At 47.5% G+C, this 17,458-nt stretch overlaps 1 protein-coding gene and 1 long non-coding RNA gene across 3 annotated transcripts; one reads left to right on the forward strand and one right to left on the reverse strand.

Moving 5' to 3' along the window:
* LOC8061972 (receptor-like protein kinase 5) lies at positions 4,221-8,151 on the forward strand. Its single transcript, XM_002437108.2, has 2 exons — positions 4,221-7,181; positions 7,277-8,151. Exons 1-2 carry the CDS (start codon positions 4,517-4,519, stop codon positions 7,765-7,767), a joined length of 3,156 nt encoding a protein of 1,051 aa, XP_002437153.1. The 5' UTR covers positions 4,221-4,516; the 3' UTR covers positions 7,768-8,151.
* Positions 8,927-13,973, reverse strand: LOC110430983. 2 transcript variants are annotated; one of them, XR_002448429.1, is made up of 2 exons: positions 13,729-13,973; positions 8,927-9,232 (listed from the first exon to the last, which is right to left on the reverse strand). It is a non-coding gene; the product is annotated as an uncharacterized LOC110430983 (long non-coding RNA). The 2 variants fall into 2 exon arrangements; XR_002448428.1 differs by lacking the exon at positions 8,927-9,232 and adding an exon at positions 9,327-9,655.

Genomic DNA, 17,458 nt, shown 5'->3' on the forward strand with positions numbered 1-17,458 from the left:
AGCCTTTGAAGGAATAACACCATTCCTCCAAAAGGCTCGGGGGCTACACCCGGCGGGTGCGCTCGCGCGCACCCTCCGGAAAAAAGTAAAAAAAAAGCTCTCAGTCAACATTAGTCCCTTGGAAAAAGAACCTTTGAAGAGGTGACCTCACCCCTTCAGAGGCTCGGGGGCTACTGTTGGGTACCATAAAAAGGGATACCCAAATCAGAGCAATAAAAACGCAATAAACAAAGCATACTAACCACAATTACCGGGGCACGGCCCCCAGCTTATTTGACCCCTCAGGGCCTCGGACGCAAGTTCCGACTCACCCGACCCCTCAGGGACACGGACGCAAGTTCCGACTCGCCCGACCCGTCAGGGCCTCGGACGCAAGTTCCGATTCGACCGACCCCGCAGGGCCACGGACGCAAGTTCCGACTCGCCCGACCCCTCAGGGCCTCGGACGCAAGTTCCGACTCGCCCGACCCCTCAGGGTCTCGGACGCAAGTTCCAACTCGCCCGACCCCTCAGGGTCTCGGACGCAAGTTCCGACTCGCCCGACCCCTCAGGGTCTCGGACGCAGGTTCCGTCTCGCTCGATCCCTTCTGGGCTCAGGCGCCGGACCCCGCTCCACCAGGTCAACAAGACTTCCACCATACGGCGCCCGTACCCCCAAAGTGACAAGCGCGATGACTCTCATACCGCAGCAGGGCAGGGTGCCAACTGTTCCAACCACCCTGGTCACTGTGGCCTTACCTCTTTCACTATGCATCCTTACCTCTTTCACTGTGGCGTACTGCCTCACAGTAGAAAGGAAATGGGGGAGGTTAATCAGCACCACTATTTGAGGTCTTTTCCCACTATTGACAGGATGTGCAGCAGTGCCGGCGATCCGACCCCCACGACCCCTACAGGGCTTGGTAACCCTCTACAGGAGCAGCCATGCTGTCAACCATCTCTCAAGGACGAGATGGACCAGCTTCAACAGGGTCGGGACTGTAGTTTCACCATTCAACAGAAGAAATCTACTCATGTAAATACCTGTCTTCCCTTGAGGCTATAAAAGGGGAGCCAGGGTTCACAACTAAGGACAGGTTCAGAAGGATCACACACACTACCGCCACACTCTTTCACAGAGCAGCGATCACCACTCTGTCCACCACTAAGCCGAGACCTGGGACCTAGCCCTCTCTCGCAACCAGCTTGTACCCCCTACTACAAGCACCTTTGGGTGCAAGGTTATACAGAATCCACAACCACACTGGACGTAGGGCATTCTTGGCCCGAACCAGTATAAACCCTCTGTGTCTCACTTGCATCACCATCCAAGCTTGGGTAGTCACGCAGACTTATACTTGTTAGTGCCTAGACCACGAGTCTAGACGCCGACAAATAGTTCCACGAAAGACGTGTGGACACTTCTTGTTTCTACCTTTTCATTTAGAAAATGGCTCAAGATAAGGTGATGACATGAGGAGCTGTTTTACTGCTTAAGCATGCGTCGGATGGGGTATACATAGCATACGAAGTGCATGTAGATGGCAACAAGGATGAGACAATAACTTTAGGAAAATCCATCTAGCTCCAGCATGCGGGAATCATTCTCCCTGTTTGCATTCGAGCTAAATTGTTGTATGCTGCAGCCTTTTTACAGTACTAACCTAATGTGAAAAATCCTGTCGAACACATCAGGATGTCCATAGTGAAATCGTACCCTGAAAGTATTGCTCCCTCATTTAATTATTTTATGCAACATAAGATTGTTTTATTTTGAAGTCAAATTTTAAAAATCAATAACTAATCGAGTTCTATAAAAGTTTAGGATGACTTCTTTTAGCTACAACTAAAGATAACCATGCAGCCCGCGGCCCAGTATCCCGACCCACGGTACGAGAGACCAGGCACACGACGCGGCCAGGGCATGACTACCTGAAATGGTGTAGGCACGCTGAGTGGTCACCCTGGCGGCCTGGCCTGCTTAACAGCCCAACAACTTTTTGCAAATAAAAAAAGCCCATCGGGTATCACGGGTCGTGCTTCTCGAGCCGACACTGCATGAAAATCAGCCCACGGCCCAAGGCACCGGGTTGTGCCGTGCCAGGCTGTGCTAGCCCGTTGGCCATATATCCCAACAACTTCATGCTTACAACACTTTAGCAATGGTTCGATGCACCACGCTAATCTGATGCCTCTACCCGCTATGCTCAGTCAAAGAGCCATATGTTGCCTTCTCGTGATGCCTTTCTCGCGGTGCCACCTCACATCGTGCGCACTTGCTCGATGGGACACACACTATCTTGGATTCAAAGTGCCAGGAAAAGATTGGTTCCTTGGCTAGCTTTGCTGCCCTTGCCTTGCTAGACCTAGCAAACCTTGCTAGGAGTACTGAGCCAAATTGGCTCACTTGACTTAGTAAGGATAATCCTAGAAAATACAGGCCCCAAGATAACCTAGCTAAGAAGGTAGCGCGACCTTGATTTTTTCTAAGCACCAGCCAAAGATCCAAGCATGCCCTCAAATTTGAGAGAAGAGAGCATAGATGGAAAGAAATTAATAGGGTGTTTGGATTGAGGAACCACTCCATACTAAATGAGATGGTGCATGTCCCAAGATAACCTAGCTAAGAAGGTAGTGCGACCTTTGATTTTTTGTAAGCACCAACCAAAGATCCAAAGCATGCCCTCAAAAATGAGGGGATATATAGAACATAGATGGAAATAAATTAATAGGGTGTTTGGTTTGAGGAACCACTCCATAGTAAATGAGATGGTGCATCATGAGTTGATTACTCAAAATTGGTGGAATGGCTCTATTCCTCATACTAGTATTAATTATTGACTTATGAGGAACGAGATGGTGATACATCAACCTATTTCATTCCATAAACCAATCAAATAAAGTAAGAAATGAGTAGATGATGGACTAACCCATTCTTTAAACCAAACACCCTCTAAAGAAGAGAGCATAGACGGTTAGAGAGAGTGTAGAGACAAAAGAGAGAGGGAGAGCGGTTGCTAGGAATGGAGAGAGAATAAAGTTGAGGTTATGTCATGACGGCTAAGCTGGGTGGGTTTTTTTAATGAGCCTTAGGTTTTTCAAAGGTGACCCATCTAATAAGGTTGCATATGTAAAATGTCTTTATTCATAGAAACAATTCATTTAAGTGGCCGATCTCTAAATTTTTTTTCTTTAAGATGGTAGCTGTCTTCGAGTTTTGAAATGATTTATGTAGTGGTAAGCTAAAAATGGTACTTCTAAAAATAAAATTCACGGTCTCTTAAAACAACTTTTATAATAATGTATATGTATATTGGCAAATTGCTTCGTTACAAGAGTACATAGCGTACATGAACGAGCTTTGATATGCATTATCACATATGGGTAATTGGCCTTGTTTAGTTCCCAAAAAGTTTTGCAAAATTTTTTAGATTGCTCGTCACATCGAATCTTTAGTCGTATGCATGGAGTATCAAATATAGACGAAAATAAAAACTAATTGCACAGTTTGGTCAAAATTGAGGAGACGAATCTTTTGAGCCCGGTTAGTCCATGATTGGATAATATTTGTCAAATACAAACAAAAATGCTACCGTGTCGATTTCCCAAATTTTTTGGAACTAAACAAGGCCTTGATTGAATACTCACTTCTTAGGGCACTCATAATGCAAGACTCTATCACAAAGTCCAAGACAATTAATTACATATTATTTATGGTTTTTTCTGATGTGGCAGCATATTTATTAAAAAAAGAGGTAGAAAAAATAAGACTTCAAGTCTTATTTATACTCTAAGTCCACCTTATTTGAGGTAATAAATAACTTTAGAGTCTATGATAGAGTCTGGATTGTGAGTGTCTTTATTGAGCTCATGTTTAGACTGCCGAAATCTTTTCTTATTCCTACAATTTTCTCTGTGAAATTAAATTGGTTTCTACGTACAAAATACATACGGTCACATGTTCCCGTAAAATTCTCTGGCTGCAAACATGCCAAAGTGGCCGAGTACGATTGAAAAATGTCACGTGACTTGCACTCTTACCCATAGTCATCAGCACTGCCTCAAGTCCGAAGGAACGAAAGGAAACATCAACTGGTACTGAACTATGGAGTCATTGAGATTAGTTTAGTTGTACATTACCGGGTTATTTTTTTTTATGAAACACTAACCGAGGTCAGTAGGAGCTATGACTATGGGAACTGGATTCTACAGAAGAGACAGACAGAACAAACTTGATTAGCATCCATCACCCTGAGTGTGCGCCACTAATGATGCATGGTTGGGCCACCGAACTGTAGCCGGAGACCGTTGACGCTGACCAACGACTCGCACACAACCTTTTGCTTTTCACACGTATAACAGCCACGCACGCACTCGCTCACCATCACCAGCCACCCGTCACTCCCGTGGCCTCACTCCCATCTCTTCCCCGTCCTCTACTCTACTCCTCACCTCAGCTGCTCGGCAGCTCACCTCACCTCACCTCCTCACATCACCTCACAGCCGAGGAAGCTTCCAAGTCCAAGAAGAAAAAAAAATGTCTGGGCCCACCACGTGCTGCCGCCGCTTTCCCCTGCTGTTCGTCCTGCTCCTCTTCCTCCTCGCCGGCGAGGGCCGCTCCCAGACCTCCGCCGGCCCCAGCGACCGCGACAAGCTGCTCGCCGTCAAGAAGGACTGGGGCAACCCCCCGCAGCTCAAGTCCTGGGACCCCGCCGCCGCCCCCAACCACTGCAACTGGACCGGCGTCAGGTGCGCCACGGGCGGCGGCGGGGTCGTCACCGAGCTTATCCTGCCAGGCCTGAAACTCACCGGCTCCGTCCCGGCATCGGTGTGCGCGCTCGAGAGTCTCACCCGCCTCGACCTCTCCTACAACAACCTCACCGGCGCCTTCCCGGGCGCCGCGCTGTACTCCTGCGTGGGGCTCACCTTCCTCGACCTCTCCAACAACCAGTTCTCGGGGCCGCTCCCGCGCGACATCGACCGCCTCTCGCCGGCGTTGGAGCACCTCAACCTCTCCACCAACAGCTTCGCCGGAGTGGTGCCGCCCGCGGTGGCGGGGTTCCCGGCGCTCAGGTCCCTGCTGCTCGACACCAACAACTTCACGGGCGCGTACCCTGCGGCCGAGATAAGCAGCCTCGCCGGTCTGGAGAGGCTCACGCTGGCCGACAACGCGTTCGCGCCGGCGCCCTTGCCTGCGGAGTTCGCCAAGCTGACCAACCTCACCTATCTCTGGATGGACAGTATGAACCTCACCGGAGAGATCCCGGAGGCTTTCTCCAACCTCACGGAGCTCACTACTCTGTCCTTGGTGTCCAACCGGCTCAACGGCTCCATCCCGGCATGGGTGTGGCAGCATCAGAAGCTCCAGTACATCTACCTGTTCGACAATGGCCTCTCTGGCGAGCTGACGCCCACCGTGACGGCGTCGAACTTGGTTGATATTGATTTGTCGTCGAATCAGCTCACCGGAGAGATACCGGAAGACTTCGGCAATCTCCACAACCTCACCTTGCTGTTTCTATACAATAACCAGCTCACCGGTACCATCCCGCCGAGCATCGGGCTGCTACGACAGCTCAGGGACATCCGGCTGTTCCAAAACCAGCTTTCCGGCGAGCTCCCGCCAGAGCTGGGCAAGCACTCGCCGCTGGGCAACCTCGAGGTGGCCGTCAACAACCTCTCCGGCCCGCTGCGAGAGTCGCTCTGCGCCAACGGGAAGCTCTACGACCTCGTCGCCTTCAACAACAGCTTCTCAGGCGAGCTCCCCGCGGAACTCGGGGACTGCAGCACTTTAAACAACCTGATGCTCCACAACAACTACTTCTCCGGCGACTTCCCGGAGAAGATATGGTCGTTCCCGAAGCTGACCTTGGTGAAGATCCAGAACAACAGCTTCACCGGCACGCTGCCGGCCCAGATATCCCCCAACATTTCACGGATTGAGATGGGCAACAACATGTTCTCCGGCTCCTTCCCGGCCTCTGCACCAGGGCTCAAGGTGCTCCATGCCGAGAACAACCGTCTGGACGGCGAGCTGCCGTCTGACATGAGCAAGCTCGCCAACCTTACTGATTTGTTGGTGTCGGGCAACCGGATTTCTGGCTCCATCCCAACATCGATCAAGCTGCTGCAGAAACTGAATTCACTCAACATGAGAGGCAACCGGCTATCCGGCGCCATACCGCCGGGGAGCATCGGGCTTCTCCCAGCACTGACGATGCTTGACCTGTCCGACAATGAGCTCACCGGAAGCATCCCGTCAGACATAAGCAACGTTTTCAACGTGCTGAACCTGTCATCGAACCAGCTCACCGGCGAGGTGCCGGCGCAGCTGCAGAGTGCGGCCTACGACCAGAGCTTCCTCGGCAACCGGCTCTGCGCCAGGGCAGACTCAGGCACGAACCTCCCGGCATGCTCGGGCGGTGGCCGGGGCAGCCACGACGAGCTTTCCAAGGGCCTGATCATCCTCTTCGCGTTGCTCGCTGCCATTGTCCTCGTCGGCAGTGTCGGCATTGCGTGGCTGCTCTTCCGGCGCCGGAAGGAGAGCCAGGAGGTGACGGACTGGAAGATGACGGCGTTCACGCAGCTCAACTTCACCGAGTCGGACGTGCTCAGCAACATCCGCGAGGAGAACGTGATCGGCAGCGGCGGGTCCGGGAAGGTGTACCGGATCCATCTCGGCAACGGCAACGGCAACGCCAGCCACGACGTGGAGCGCGGCGTCGGCGGCGACGGCAGGATGGTCGCCGTGAAGAGGATCTGGAACTCGAGGAAGGTGGACGGGAAGCTGGACAAGGAGTTCGAGTCGGAGGTGAAGGTGCTGGGCAACATCCGGCACAACAACATCGTGAAGCTGCTGTGCTGCATCTCCAGCCAGGAAGCCAAGCTGTTGGTGTACGAGTACATGGAGAACGGCAGCCTGGACCGGTGGCTGCACCACCGTGACCGGGAGGGCGCCCCCGCGCCGCTGGACTGGCCGACCAGGCTCGCCATCGCCGTCGACGCGGCCAAGGGGCTCAGCTACATGCACCACGACTGCGCTCCCCCGATCGTGCACCGCGACGTCAAGTCCAGCAACATCCTCCTCGACCCGGACTTCCAGGCCAAGATCGCCGACTTCGGGCTCGCCCGGATCCTCGTCAAGTCCGGCGAGCCCCAGTCCGTGTCCGCCATCGGCGGGACATTCGGGTACATGGCTCCAGGTTAGTAGAAGCTCAGGGATTTCATTTCAATTTCAGTTTTCAATCTGTGAGAATTTGCAGCTCAGGATTGATGTGTGGCAATGGCAACTCTGCAGAGTATGGGTACAGGCCAAAGGTGAACGAGAAGGTGGACGTCTACAGCTTCGGCGTCGTCCTGCTAGAGCTTACAACGGGCAAGGTCGCCAACGACAGCAGCGCGGACCTCTGCCTGGCGGAATGGGCATGGCGGCGGTACCAGAAAGGCGCGCCGTTCGACGACATCGTCGACGAGGCCATCCGGGAGCCGGCCTACATGCAGGACATCCTGTCGGTGTTCACCCTCGGCGTCATCTGCACGGGGGAGAACCCGCTGACGCGGCCGTCGATGAAAGAGGTCATGCACCAGCTCATCCGGTGCGAACAGATCGCCGCTGAGGCAGAGGCGTGCCAGGTGAGCTACGAGGGCGGCGGCGGTGGCGGCGGCGGCACACCGCTCCTCGAGTCGAGGAAGAAAGGCAGCCGGCGACGGAGCATGTCTGACTCCGGCCGGTGGAACGACGACGACGACGACGAGGACAGCGGCAACTTCGTTGTGCACGTGGTGTAGTGAAGTCGGACACGGACAGTATATAGCTACTGGCCTGCTGCAAGCTCATCCACAAGGAATTTCGCAGAGGAGCCGGCCTCTGCGGAGCAGGCAGCTGAAGCCTGAAGAAGGCCGATCCTGCATGGGCGCAAGTGCAAAATAACGAAGTGCAGTATAGAGGATGTAATAACGCCAATAATGCGTGTAATAACGCCATGTATTCACTGTTTGATTGGCAGTAAAGCCAGTTTTAACATGAACTAGTAGCCCTGTTGTAGAGGGTGTAGCTTGCAGGATGAAGATACAGGTTCTTGGGTCGCTTTTCGGTTATCTGAAACTTTTGGGCACTTTGGGGGTTTCAGAAAACTGGAGACCACACAATCTTAAAGGCCAATTTGCAGCTTATCTGTGCTGTGCACTGCATGCTGAAAAGCCGTATACTGACGTACTAGGAAGCCAATTTGTCTTGCGATATGTGAGGACTGTGACGTGACGCACCTTTTGCAAAGTGGGGAAGGCCGTGATGCAGAAAGAACAAATCTGTGGGTAGGCATGAACTTGGAAAAAAAAAACTGAACATGGGACAAGGTCACAAGAAACAATGGGCATGAGTTGGAAAATGCTTGGCGACATTCGGTGAATTAGAATATGTCGGCAGATTTCTTTGCCTCTATAAATATCAGGTTCCATCAAGGTGCCAAACATTCTTAGAAAAAACGTGATGCGATATAGAATTCTGCGTATTGATTGTTACCGTTTCATTTGTAAGTATACGTGTTGGCACAAATATGTCGATAGTGCTAAAATAGAATGTACCGAAAGAAGAGTTCCAGTTGAAATGTTCTGCATTCATCTCCAACTGTTTGGCAAAATTTATTTCTCAAATCTTATTATTTGCCAACTCCCAAAATAATATGGGGAGGATTTCATCTCCAATAATTTGGCAAATTTTGTTTCCAAAACCCAAAAACCCACTAACAAAACGAAGAGCCCCGCTAAGCGAACAAAAAACCCCGCTAAGCAACGAAGAGCCCCGCTAAGCATGAGGCGAAAGACAGATCCAAGCACAGAGCTCACACGTATATTTGCACGCTAGATAGGAAGATATGCCAAGTTAGAATAGATAGTGAATTAGGATGTCAAACTGTTGAAGAAGGTTTTTCCTCATTTTACTAAAAAATTATAGATGGAAAAGTCATTTACCTGGTATTAGTAAAAGGAAAAACTTAATTTTCTGAACAGGCAATTGTTTTTATGCACTAATATACTCGTATTAGCTTTTCTTCGTTTGTGCGATTGGACATTTAAGGATTTAACAAGGTTTTATAACCATGCTATTTTTCGGCACTGCAATTCTTGAACATAGATTGGTGAAACGGCTTGTAGCGTTGTGGTTATAAAGCCTTCATAGTTCCTCCAGGTTCTAAGTTTGGCCTCCCATACGAAGATGATGGACCGCCCTGTCCTCGCACTGAACACTTTCTTACTGCATGTGCACAATATAGAATTGTTTCAGCGTAAAAAAGGAGCATTCTGAAAATTAAATGAGATCTATCCTACAAAACGAATGGGTCACTGAGTTTTAGATGTCAACAGGATATATATATCTAGAATTGGAGGTAGTTTCCCTGATGTCAGATAGAAAAACCAGAAATAAAAGGTTCTCAGAGCATGTAGAACACAGACAAGAAACAAAAAGACACAAGCACTTTCCCAGCAGAAAAACTTTGATAGCAGCAAGCCACAGAAGACTAAGCAGACAGATAAGATCATGAGCCACATTCCCCAGCAAGCAGCAAACTTCAGACTATGCTGGCCACCTTGGATCCCACAATTCTTGCATTCCATTTCACGTAATTGTCAATTTCCTTCGTGTCTGGTTTTTCATCATTGCACCTCCTTTTTGTTTCTGCAGGATTGCCCACAATTCAATCCAGTGACATTCAAAGGAAATTGGTAAAACAGGATCTTCTGGGGAAATTTCTTTGAAACAAGCAGCATTTTAGGATTTCTATATAGCCTAACAAAATGCCACACAACCGGAGATCCTAAAAAACATTATTAATGCAATGAGACACAGTTCTCGTGTGGACACACAAGAGAGAAAAAAGCAGCATCATAACATCCACCTTTAAGAGAAGTATAAAAACATTATTAAAAACATCTAAAAGATCAGGCCCAACCCAAACAAGATAAAATCAACAGGACAGACCCTGTAAGTAGAAGAGAAAAAAAAGCAGGAAAAGAAACACTGCGTGAGGCTGTTGGGCTGACAAAGGGGGCTGCTGCTCGGGTTGGGTGGGGAGATAGACCAGCCAGCATTGGTTATAGAGGAGGCCGGTAGCAGGGAGAGAACAGCTCAACAGTGACATGTTCGGAAAAAAAAACAGCTCAAGGAACTGAAGCAGTCAACAGTCGGTAGTGTAGATAGAACTATTCAGAACCAGTAATAGAAAGGCAGTGACATGTTTTGACTGATCAGTAGACCTTGACTGCCAGGTCTTTTCAGATTCACTGTATATAATATATGAACTTAACAACATCTTCTGGTAAGTATCATGGCTAGTCTCTACCTTGCTCGTGGCATCCTCATGTTAACTCTGGTCCTCCTCAATATTCATATCCTCAAATCCAATTGTGAGTCCATCACTAGGGATTCTGAGAAGGCAGAGCTTATAAAGCTTGAGCAAGACTGGGGCAAGCCTGTGGGCTGTGGCTCTAAACTGGAGTTCAATCACAAACACCGATCATTGTGATTGGTCAGGCATCATTTGCACAGATGGTTTGTAACAGGTTTTATCACTTGCTGGTTTTGACCTATACAAGCAAATTCCAAAAGCCATTTGCTCGTTCAAGAATTTATTTATATCGATCTATCCAACAACCAAATATCAGGTTTTCCCGTACATCTATTTTCAATTGCTCTAGACTTCAGCACCTGGATCTCTCATTCAATTCATTGTTTGGTTTTCTTCCAGCAAACATCCATAAATTGTTGCCAAAGCATGCCTATCTAAACCTCGCATCAAATAGCTTATCTGGGAGCATCCCAAGTACAATCTGCCAGCTTCATGGTCTTCGATTAACAATTATTTTAATGAAAGATACCCAGCAGAGCCTGGAAATCTCTCAGAACTTCAAGTTTTGTATCTTGCTTACAATCCCTTTGCTCCAGGCAGGATGCATCCACAGTTTGGAAATCTGAGCAACATAAAATATTTGTGGATGAGCAACATGAATATAGTTGGTGAAATTCCAGACATCATGCCTCAGCTGAGTCAACTTAGGCTACTTGACTTGTCTTCTAACAGATGGAATGGGATGATTCCTAGTGGGGTTTGGACGCTGAGAAGTCTGGAAATGCTCTATCTAGACAACAATTCTCTCTGTGGTCATATAAGTGGACCAATTGAAGCAATGAGTTTGACCGAGATCAATGTTTCAAACAACCTACTCACAGGAAGGATACCAGATGATTTTGGTAAGCTGAAGAACCTAACCCTCCTTTTGTTGCATGACAACAATATGAGGTTTGATTCCAAAGGGTATTGCACTTCTTCCCATGCTCCATGATATGCAAGTCTCACACAACTTTCTATCTGGTGAACTTCCCAATGAGCTGGGGAAGCATTCCATGCTTTTGAATATTGAAATTTCATCTAACAATTTATCTGGGAAGCTACCTGAGGGCCTTTGCTCATTTCAAGCCCTTCGGTACATTGATTTCTCCAATAGTAGATTGTCAGGTGAACTCCCAAAGTCTATTGCACTGCAGGAGATTGAGGTCCATATTCTTGAACAATAACCAACTTAGAGGCAGTTTTCCAGCTAGCATATGGTCACTGCTGGAGTTGACTATCATTATGATCCAGGAAAACAGTTTCTCTGGTTCACTGCCAAGTTGAGGTCAAATATAACAACAATTAATATCAGCAATAACAGGTTCTCTGGGAGCTTACCAATGTCAGCAGACAACTTAAATACGTTAATGGCAGAAAACAACTTCATCTCTGGTGAAGTCCCAACAAACCTCATCAATGGTGCACCTTTGCAGGTCCTTGTCCTCGCTGGAAATACATTATCAGGATAACTACCTTCAACGATCTGGTTCATGCAGTACCTCAAGAATCTTGACCTTAGGAAAAACAATCTCTCTGGTGAGATCCCAAACATCCCACAAGATATGGATTTAAATAAGGCAATCGATACCATAGATCTCTCGGAGAACAGCCTCTCTGGCCCAATACCAGCTAACCTTATATATCTGAGACCTACCATCCTCAATCTCTCTAATAACCAACTGACAGGACAGATTCCACCTGTTCTTCAGATAAATGAATTTGTGCGGAGCTTTCTATCGAATCCTGGTCTCTGTGCCTCCTATAACTTTGGCAACTATCCTATGTGTATCAGACAACCAGGTCCAGAAGAGCAACACAAACATTTGAAAAGGCCCATAATCATTTTCCTGATACTTGGTTCAACAATTCTCTCATTCACAGGGATATTATGTTTCATTAAGATTAGGGCTTTCCTCACAAGGCAAAGGCAAAACCATGAGGCTCCATCTCCAGGGTGGAACCTAACAACCTTCCAACCCATTAATTACAATGTTGAAGACATTCTTTATGGTCTTACAAACAATAACCTTGTGGGTAGCGGTGGCTCAGGAAAGGTATACAAAATATGCCTCGGTAACAGCTGCAAGATAGCTGTCAAGAAAATAAGTAATGGCCTAAAGAAGGATGATATGATGGCAAAACAGTTTCAAGCTGAAATTGGGACTCTAGGATCTATCAGGCATGCTAACATTGTCAAGCTGCTTGATTTCATATCAACCTCCGAGTCAAAGCTCTTGATCTATGAATACATGGAACATGGTAGCCTATATGATTGGTTGCATCAGAGATATCTGGCAACTGAACAGTTAAATTGGCCAATGAGGATGTCAATAGCAATTGATGCAGCTAGAGGACTGAGCTACATGCACCATGATTTATCTCCACCTATAGCACATCGAGATGTCAAGTCCAGCAATATCCTGTTGGATCTTGAGTTCAAAGCAAAAATTGCAGACTTTGGTCTGGCGCGTGCACTTGTTAAAGCTGGTGACCTAGAGTCAATCTCAACAATGGTTGGATCCTTTGGATACATGGCTCCAGGTAAGAACATAGTATCTTATTTTCCCCTTTTATATTGAACAAAGTGGTATGACTATATGATGGAGATAAATCCCATTGTTTTGCCAGAGTTTGCAAGCATAAGAAAGATCAACGTGAAAGTTGATGTCTATAGCTTCGGGGTGGTTCTCTTGGAGCTGACAACTAGGAGACTCGCAACCGGTGAGGATGGTGGTCATGAGAATTTGGCACAGTGGGCCTGGCGGAAATTCCAAGAAGACAACTTTCAGTTGATAGATGTCATCGATGAAAATATGCGTGATGCATCTAACTTCCGTGAGGTGCAACTAGTATTCAAGCTAGGACTAATTTGCACAGGACCAAAACCATCACTAAGGCCAACGATGAAGGAGGTCCTGCAGGTGCTACAACACTGAAGGGAGCATGCCAGTCTAAATGGTCTTAACTGCAGGTGCTAAAACACTGAAGGGAGTGCTTTCATTGATAGCACAATCAATGAATCAAACAACAAATGGTGTCAACAGGGAGAAGCATTCAGAAATTTCAGATGATATTCTACAAAACTAATTAGTACCGAAATTAGTAGCGGTCAATTGGGCCTTGTGGAGTTGGCCTGATCTAGTTTACCCCTGCCGATGCACTGCTCAACTTTGGTTGCATCAATGGCATGCAGCACTAGAACTTCGACCCGGCAGCCTAAATGCATCCTGCACTGGGTTCACATCCTAATCAACGCAGTCTTACAGAAGCTGCGGCTCGCTCATCGAACAATGTATCCCTCTTGGACTGAGATTGAGGTACGGTGTCGATTCAAATAAGAACTAGTTAGGAGTGTTAGTACCTTCGATTTAACGCCAGCAACGGAGGGGAGGGACCGCCGTGGTCGGAGCAAAACCGCATCGGCAGCGGTGATGGCGCGCGGCATGGCCGAGCCGACCCTCGCCCGGGAGTCCTTGGTACGGCGGCGCCGTCGCGGGCTCTCGGCATCGCTTCGGCCTATGCGCCGCTCGACGATGTGGTTTCCGGGTGCAGACATGGGCTATATATAGGGCCTGCTTCTTGGAATCATTTAGGGCCTGTTAACAAGTTTCCTGGGCTTCTTTTCTGCTTGGGCGCTTCCCCTCAAGAAGAAGAAGAACTGCTTGGGCGCTGCCTGTGTTATTTTTTTATGGAAAAATGAACTGCTTGGGCGCTGCCTGCCTGCCTGCCTGTTATTTTTTTATGGAAAAATTGTCTGATCAGGCCATGTCCCGTTTGACCCCATCTTCTAGGTCTGTGAAATTGGATTGATTCTACCAAAAAGGAGAACAGAATTGGAAAGGAAAATGATAGAATTTTAACGAAACGCAAACAACAATCGCCAGGGAAAAAACATATGAACACAAAATCAGTCCATTGCGGACTCTGCTACCTACATACGAGCGTCACGCAAGAACGACCAAGCATATGGCTCAAGGGACGTTGGCACCGGCGCTCAACAAGACAAGTTGGCAGCTGAACGACCGATTCATACTAGATAGGCAATCAGAGAACATGAATGATTGCATAAATTGCATCTCGTTTTTAAGGTATGGATAGAACATACTTTCACTTCTCGTTATCAATCTACTCCCTTCATCCCAAATTATAAGTCATTTCAATATTTCTTGGAAGTCAAAGCCTCTTAAATTTAACCAAACTTATTATAAAAAAAATATAAAAACTTATGACATCAAAGATATGCTATAAAAATATAATTGACGATGAAGAATCTAATGATAAGTATTTGGTCTCATAAATGTTATTATTTTATTATATAAATTTGGTTAAACTTGATATGCTTTGACTTGACTCTCCAAGAAGTTAGAATGACTTATAATTTAATATAGAGGGAGTAGTTTTCAACTTATCTTTGATGTTCATCTCCTGATCTCAATGGAAAGAGGTGATGTCCTAGTCTTGCTAGATGCTAGCCGATCTAGGGCAACTAACACACCCCAATGATATCCTCCCACGTGAGAGCTTTCATCTTGATGAAAGTGTCATAATGTCCATTTGCTAGAGGAAAAACTCTCTCGTTTCCAAATTATAAGATGTTTTAGCCTTTTTAAATATGTAGTTTTTACTATACACATGGATATACACTATGTCTAGATTTTTTAGATAAGGGAACAAAGTTTCAGCCGCTACCATTTAGGGATGATACAGAGCTGAGCATCACAATACACAATAATACCATGAGTCAAACATACCCAAACATGAAACAAAAAAGAGTTCAGCTCATCTAGTGAAGCCGGCACCAAAAGGAAAACACTAAAGACCAATACGGTTTGCGAAGTTCCAACCAAACTTTTTAGAGAACAAACATGCACATCAGTTTTGCTGATTCCAGAGTTTAATCGTTGTGATAGGCCATGTATGATCTTGGACGTACTAGTCCTTGCTAGTATATGTGATCAGGGTCAACGTCAACAAAATGCAACTGTCTCCTGATGAACATGTTCAACAGCGCATCGATCTTTACGCTGCAGTGTGCTGTGTGGCCCAACCGAAACACGCTGAAGCAAATATCTGCTATAGGGATATATATAGGACACTGCAATAATGTGTATGCATGGATCCGTCGACACGTAAGGATCTGCTCCTCAATAATCAGGCAGCGGTCCTCCTATAGCTAGACTCCTGATGAGAAAGCTGGAGAAGTCCGGTGCACGCATACACAGGCACGTACGGGCACCGGCACGCCGCACGTACGCGTGCATGGGACCGGAATAATGCATGTAGCTAGTAACAACACAATATGTGTAATGCATCCAATTATCCTTACTCTCTCTCTCTCTCTGTGATATTGACCAATGAGAAGCACCATGCACGGGGGGCGACATATCAGGCCTTGTTTACTTACTAAATTTTTTTTTTAAGATTCTCCGTCACATCGAATCTTACAGTGCATGCATGAAGTATTAAATTTAACAGAAACAAAAACTAATTACGCAGATTGCTTGTAAATCGTGAGATGAATCTTTTGACCCTAATTATCTATGATTGGATAATATTTGTCACAAACAAACGAAAGTGCTACAGTACCTAAAATACAAAATTTTTGCCAACTAAACAAGGCCTCATTCGAGCGTCACACTTCAGGGCATTGCATAATATATGCGTGGACCGTATGTGAAATAGTGGCGAAGCTAGAGCAAATTGAAGGGTGGTGCACTTGTCTTGTGGGTGCATATACTTGTACCAGAGATGGTGCATATATGGTAAAATTTAAGCTAAAACTACTGTTTTTTCAAATTTGGCTTCGCCCCTGACGTGAAAGGCTGCAGGTGCAACTGCAAGTATCATCGTCGTCGCACCCACATATGTCTGTCCGATCCGTACGTACGTGTACGTGTATTATCTATAGGATAGATCGAGAGTACGTGCATGTACCGCTTACACTTTCCTTGGCCGATCGTTGCTGCCGTGAATCGGGGAGTAGTCCATGCGCATTATCTATGCCAACTCCGTCCAACTGTCCGGTTCCGGTCGACAGTCGACACGTGCACGCGGGGCGTTAATTACGTCCGCCCGTGCGTCCAGCTAGCCAAGCGTTCCAGCGTCCAGAGGTCCCCGCCGGCCGCTGGTGCTTCATCTGCCCTGCGAGCATGCAACATCTAGCCGTTACTCCCTCCGTCTCGCAAACATAAATATTTTAGGGATCGACACACAAGCCAATAAAACTATCAAAAGATAAACATTTTAAGAATCGACATGCAAATCAATAAAACTATCAAAAAAATATGTATACCCTTATGTTTCTCTTTTTTTCTATTCTCCCTCCATTCCCATCACGCCTCCTCGAGAACCATGCCCACCACGCGGCGTTCACCTCACTGATCGAGCCCCACGCTTGCCTTGATGGAGATGGATCTAGCGGAGGAGAAGATGAAGGTGGGCACAGGCTCCGCCCACGTGGAGGAGAAGAGGGGCAGGCGCGACGACGACCTATGCATCGGTGCAGGAGAAGAAGAGGGATGTGCGACCTCTGCGCCGGTGCAGGAGAAGAGGGGGCATGCGCCATTGTGGCCTCTCTGCACCGGTGCTAGAGAAGAGGGAGGGCGCGACATCTCGGTCAAAAAGAAGATGGTCATCTGTGTCTTGAGCTCGGCATCGATCTCGGTGATGACTACGCGTCGATCTCACCGGGGCGGTGGGAGGCGTTCAGGATCCGTCGTTGGATTCACATGGACGTCGAGCCACTCTACCACTACTCTAGATCACCCGCCTAGAAGACGTCCACTCGCCTCGACCGCTCTGCTCGAGTCTATGCCCTCGTTCCACCTCCACTCCGGATCTACCGCCTGAGGGACAACCACTCTACTTTGGTCCACGACGATGTCGACTGCTTCTTAGCCTAGGCGTTCGATTCTTCGGTTCGGTTCGGTTCGATTTGGTATAAATTCGGTTTTCTACAAATAGGAACAGACCGGTTCTTCGCAAATCTTGGAACCGTACAAAATCGGTTTCGGTTAGTTCGCTTTGGTTCCGGTTCCGACCTAACCGAAAATTTACACAAGCCTAAAAAAGAACAAAAAAATAGGGAAAAA

Source organism: Sorghum bicolor, chromosome 10 (genome assembly GCF_000003195.3).
Source record: "Sorghum bicolor cultivar BTx623 chromosome 10, Sorghum_bicolor_NCBIv3, whole genome shotgun sequence".
In the NCBI taxonomy this organism is placed as follows: domain Eukaryota; kingdom Viridiplantae; phylum Streptophyta; class Magnoliopsida; order Poales; family Poaceae; genus Sorghum; species Sorghum bicolor.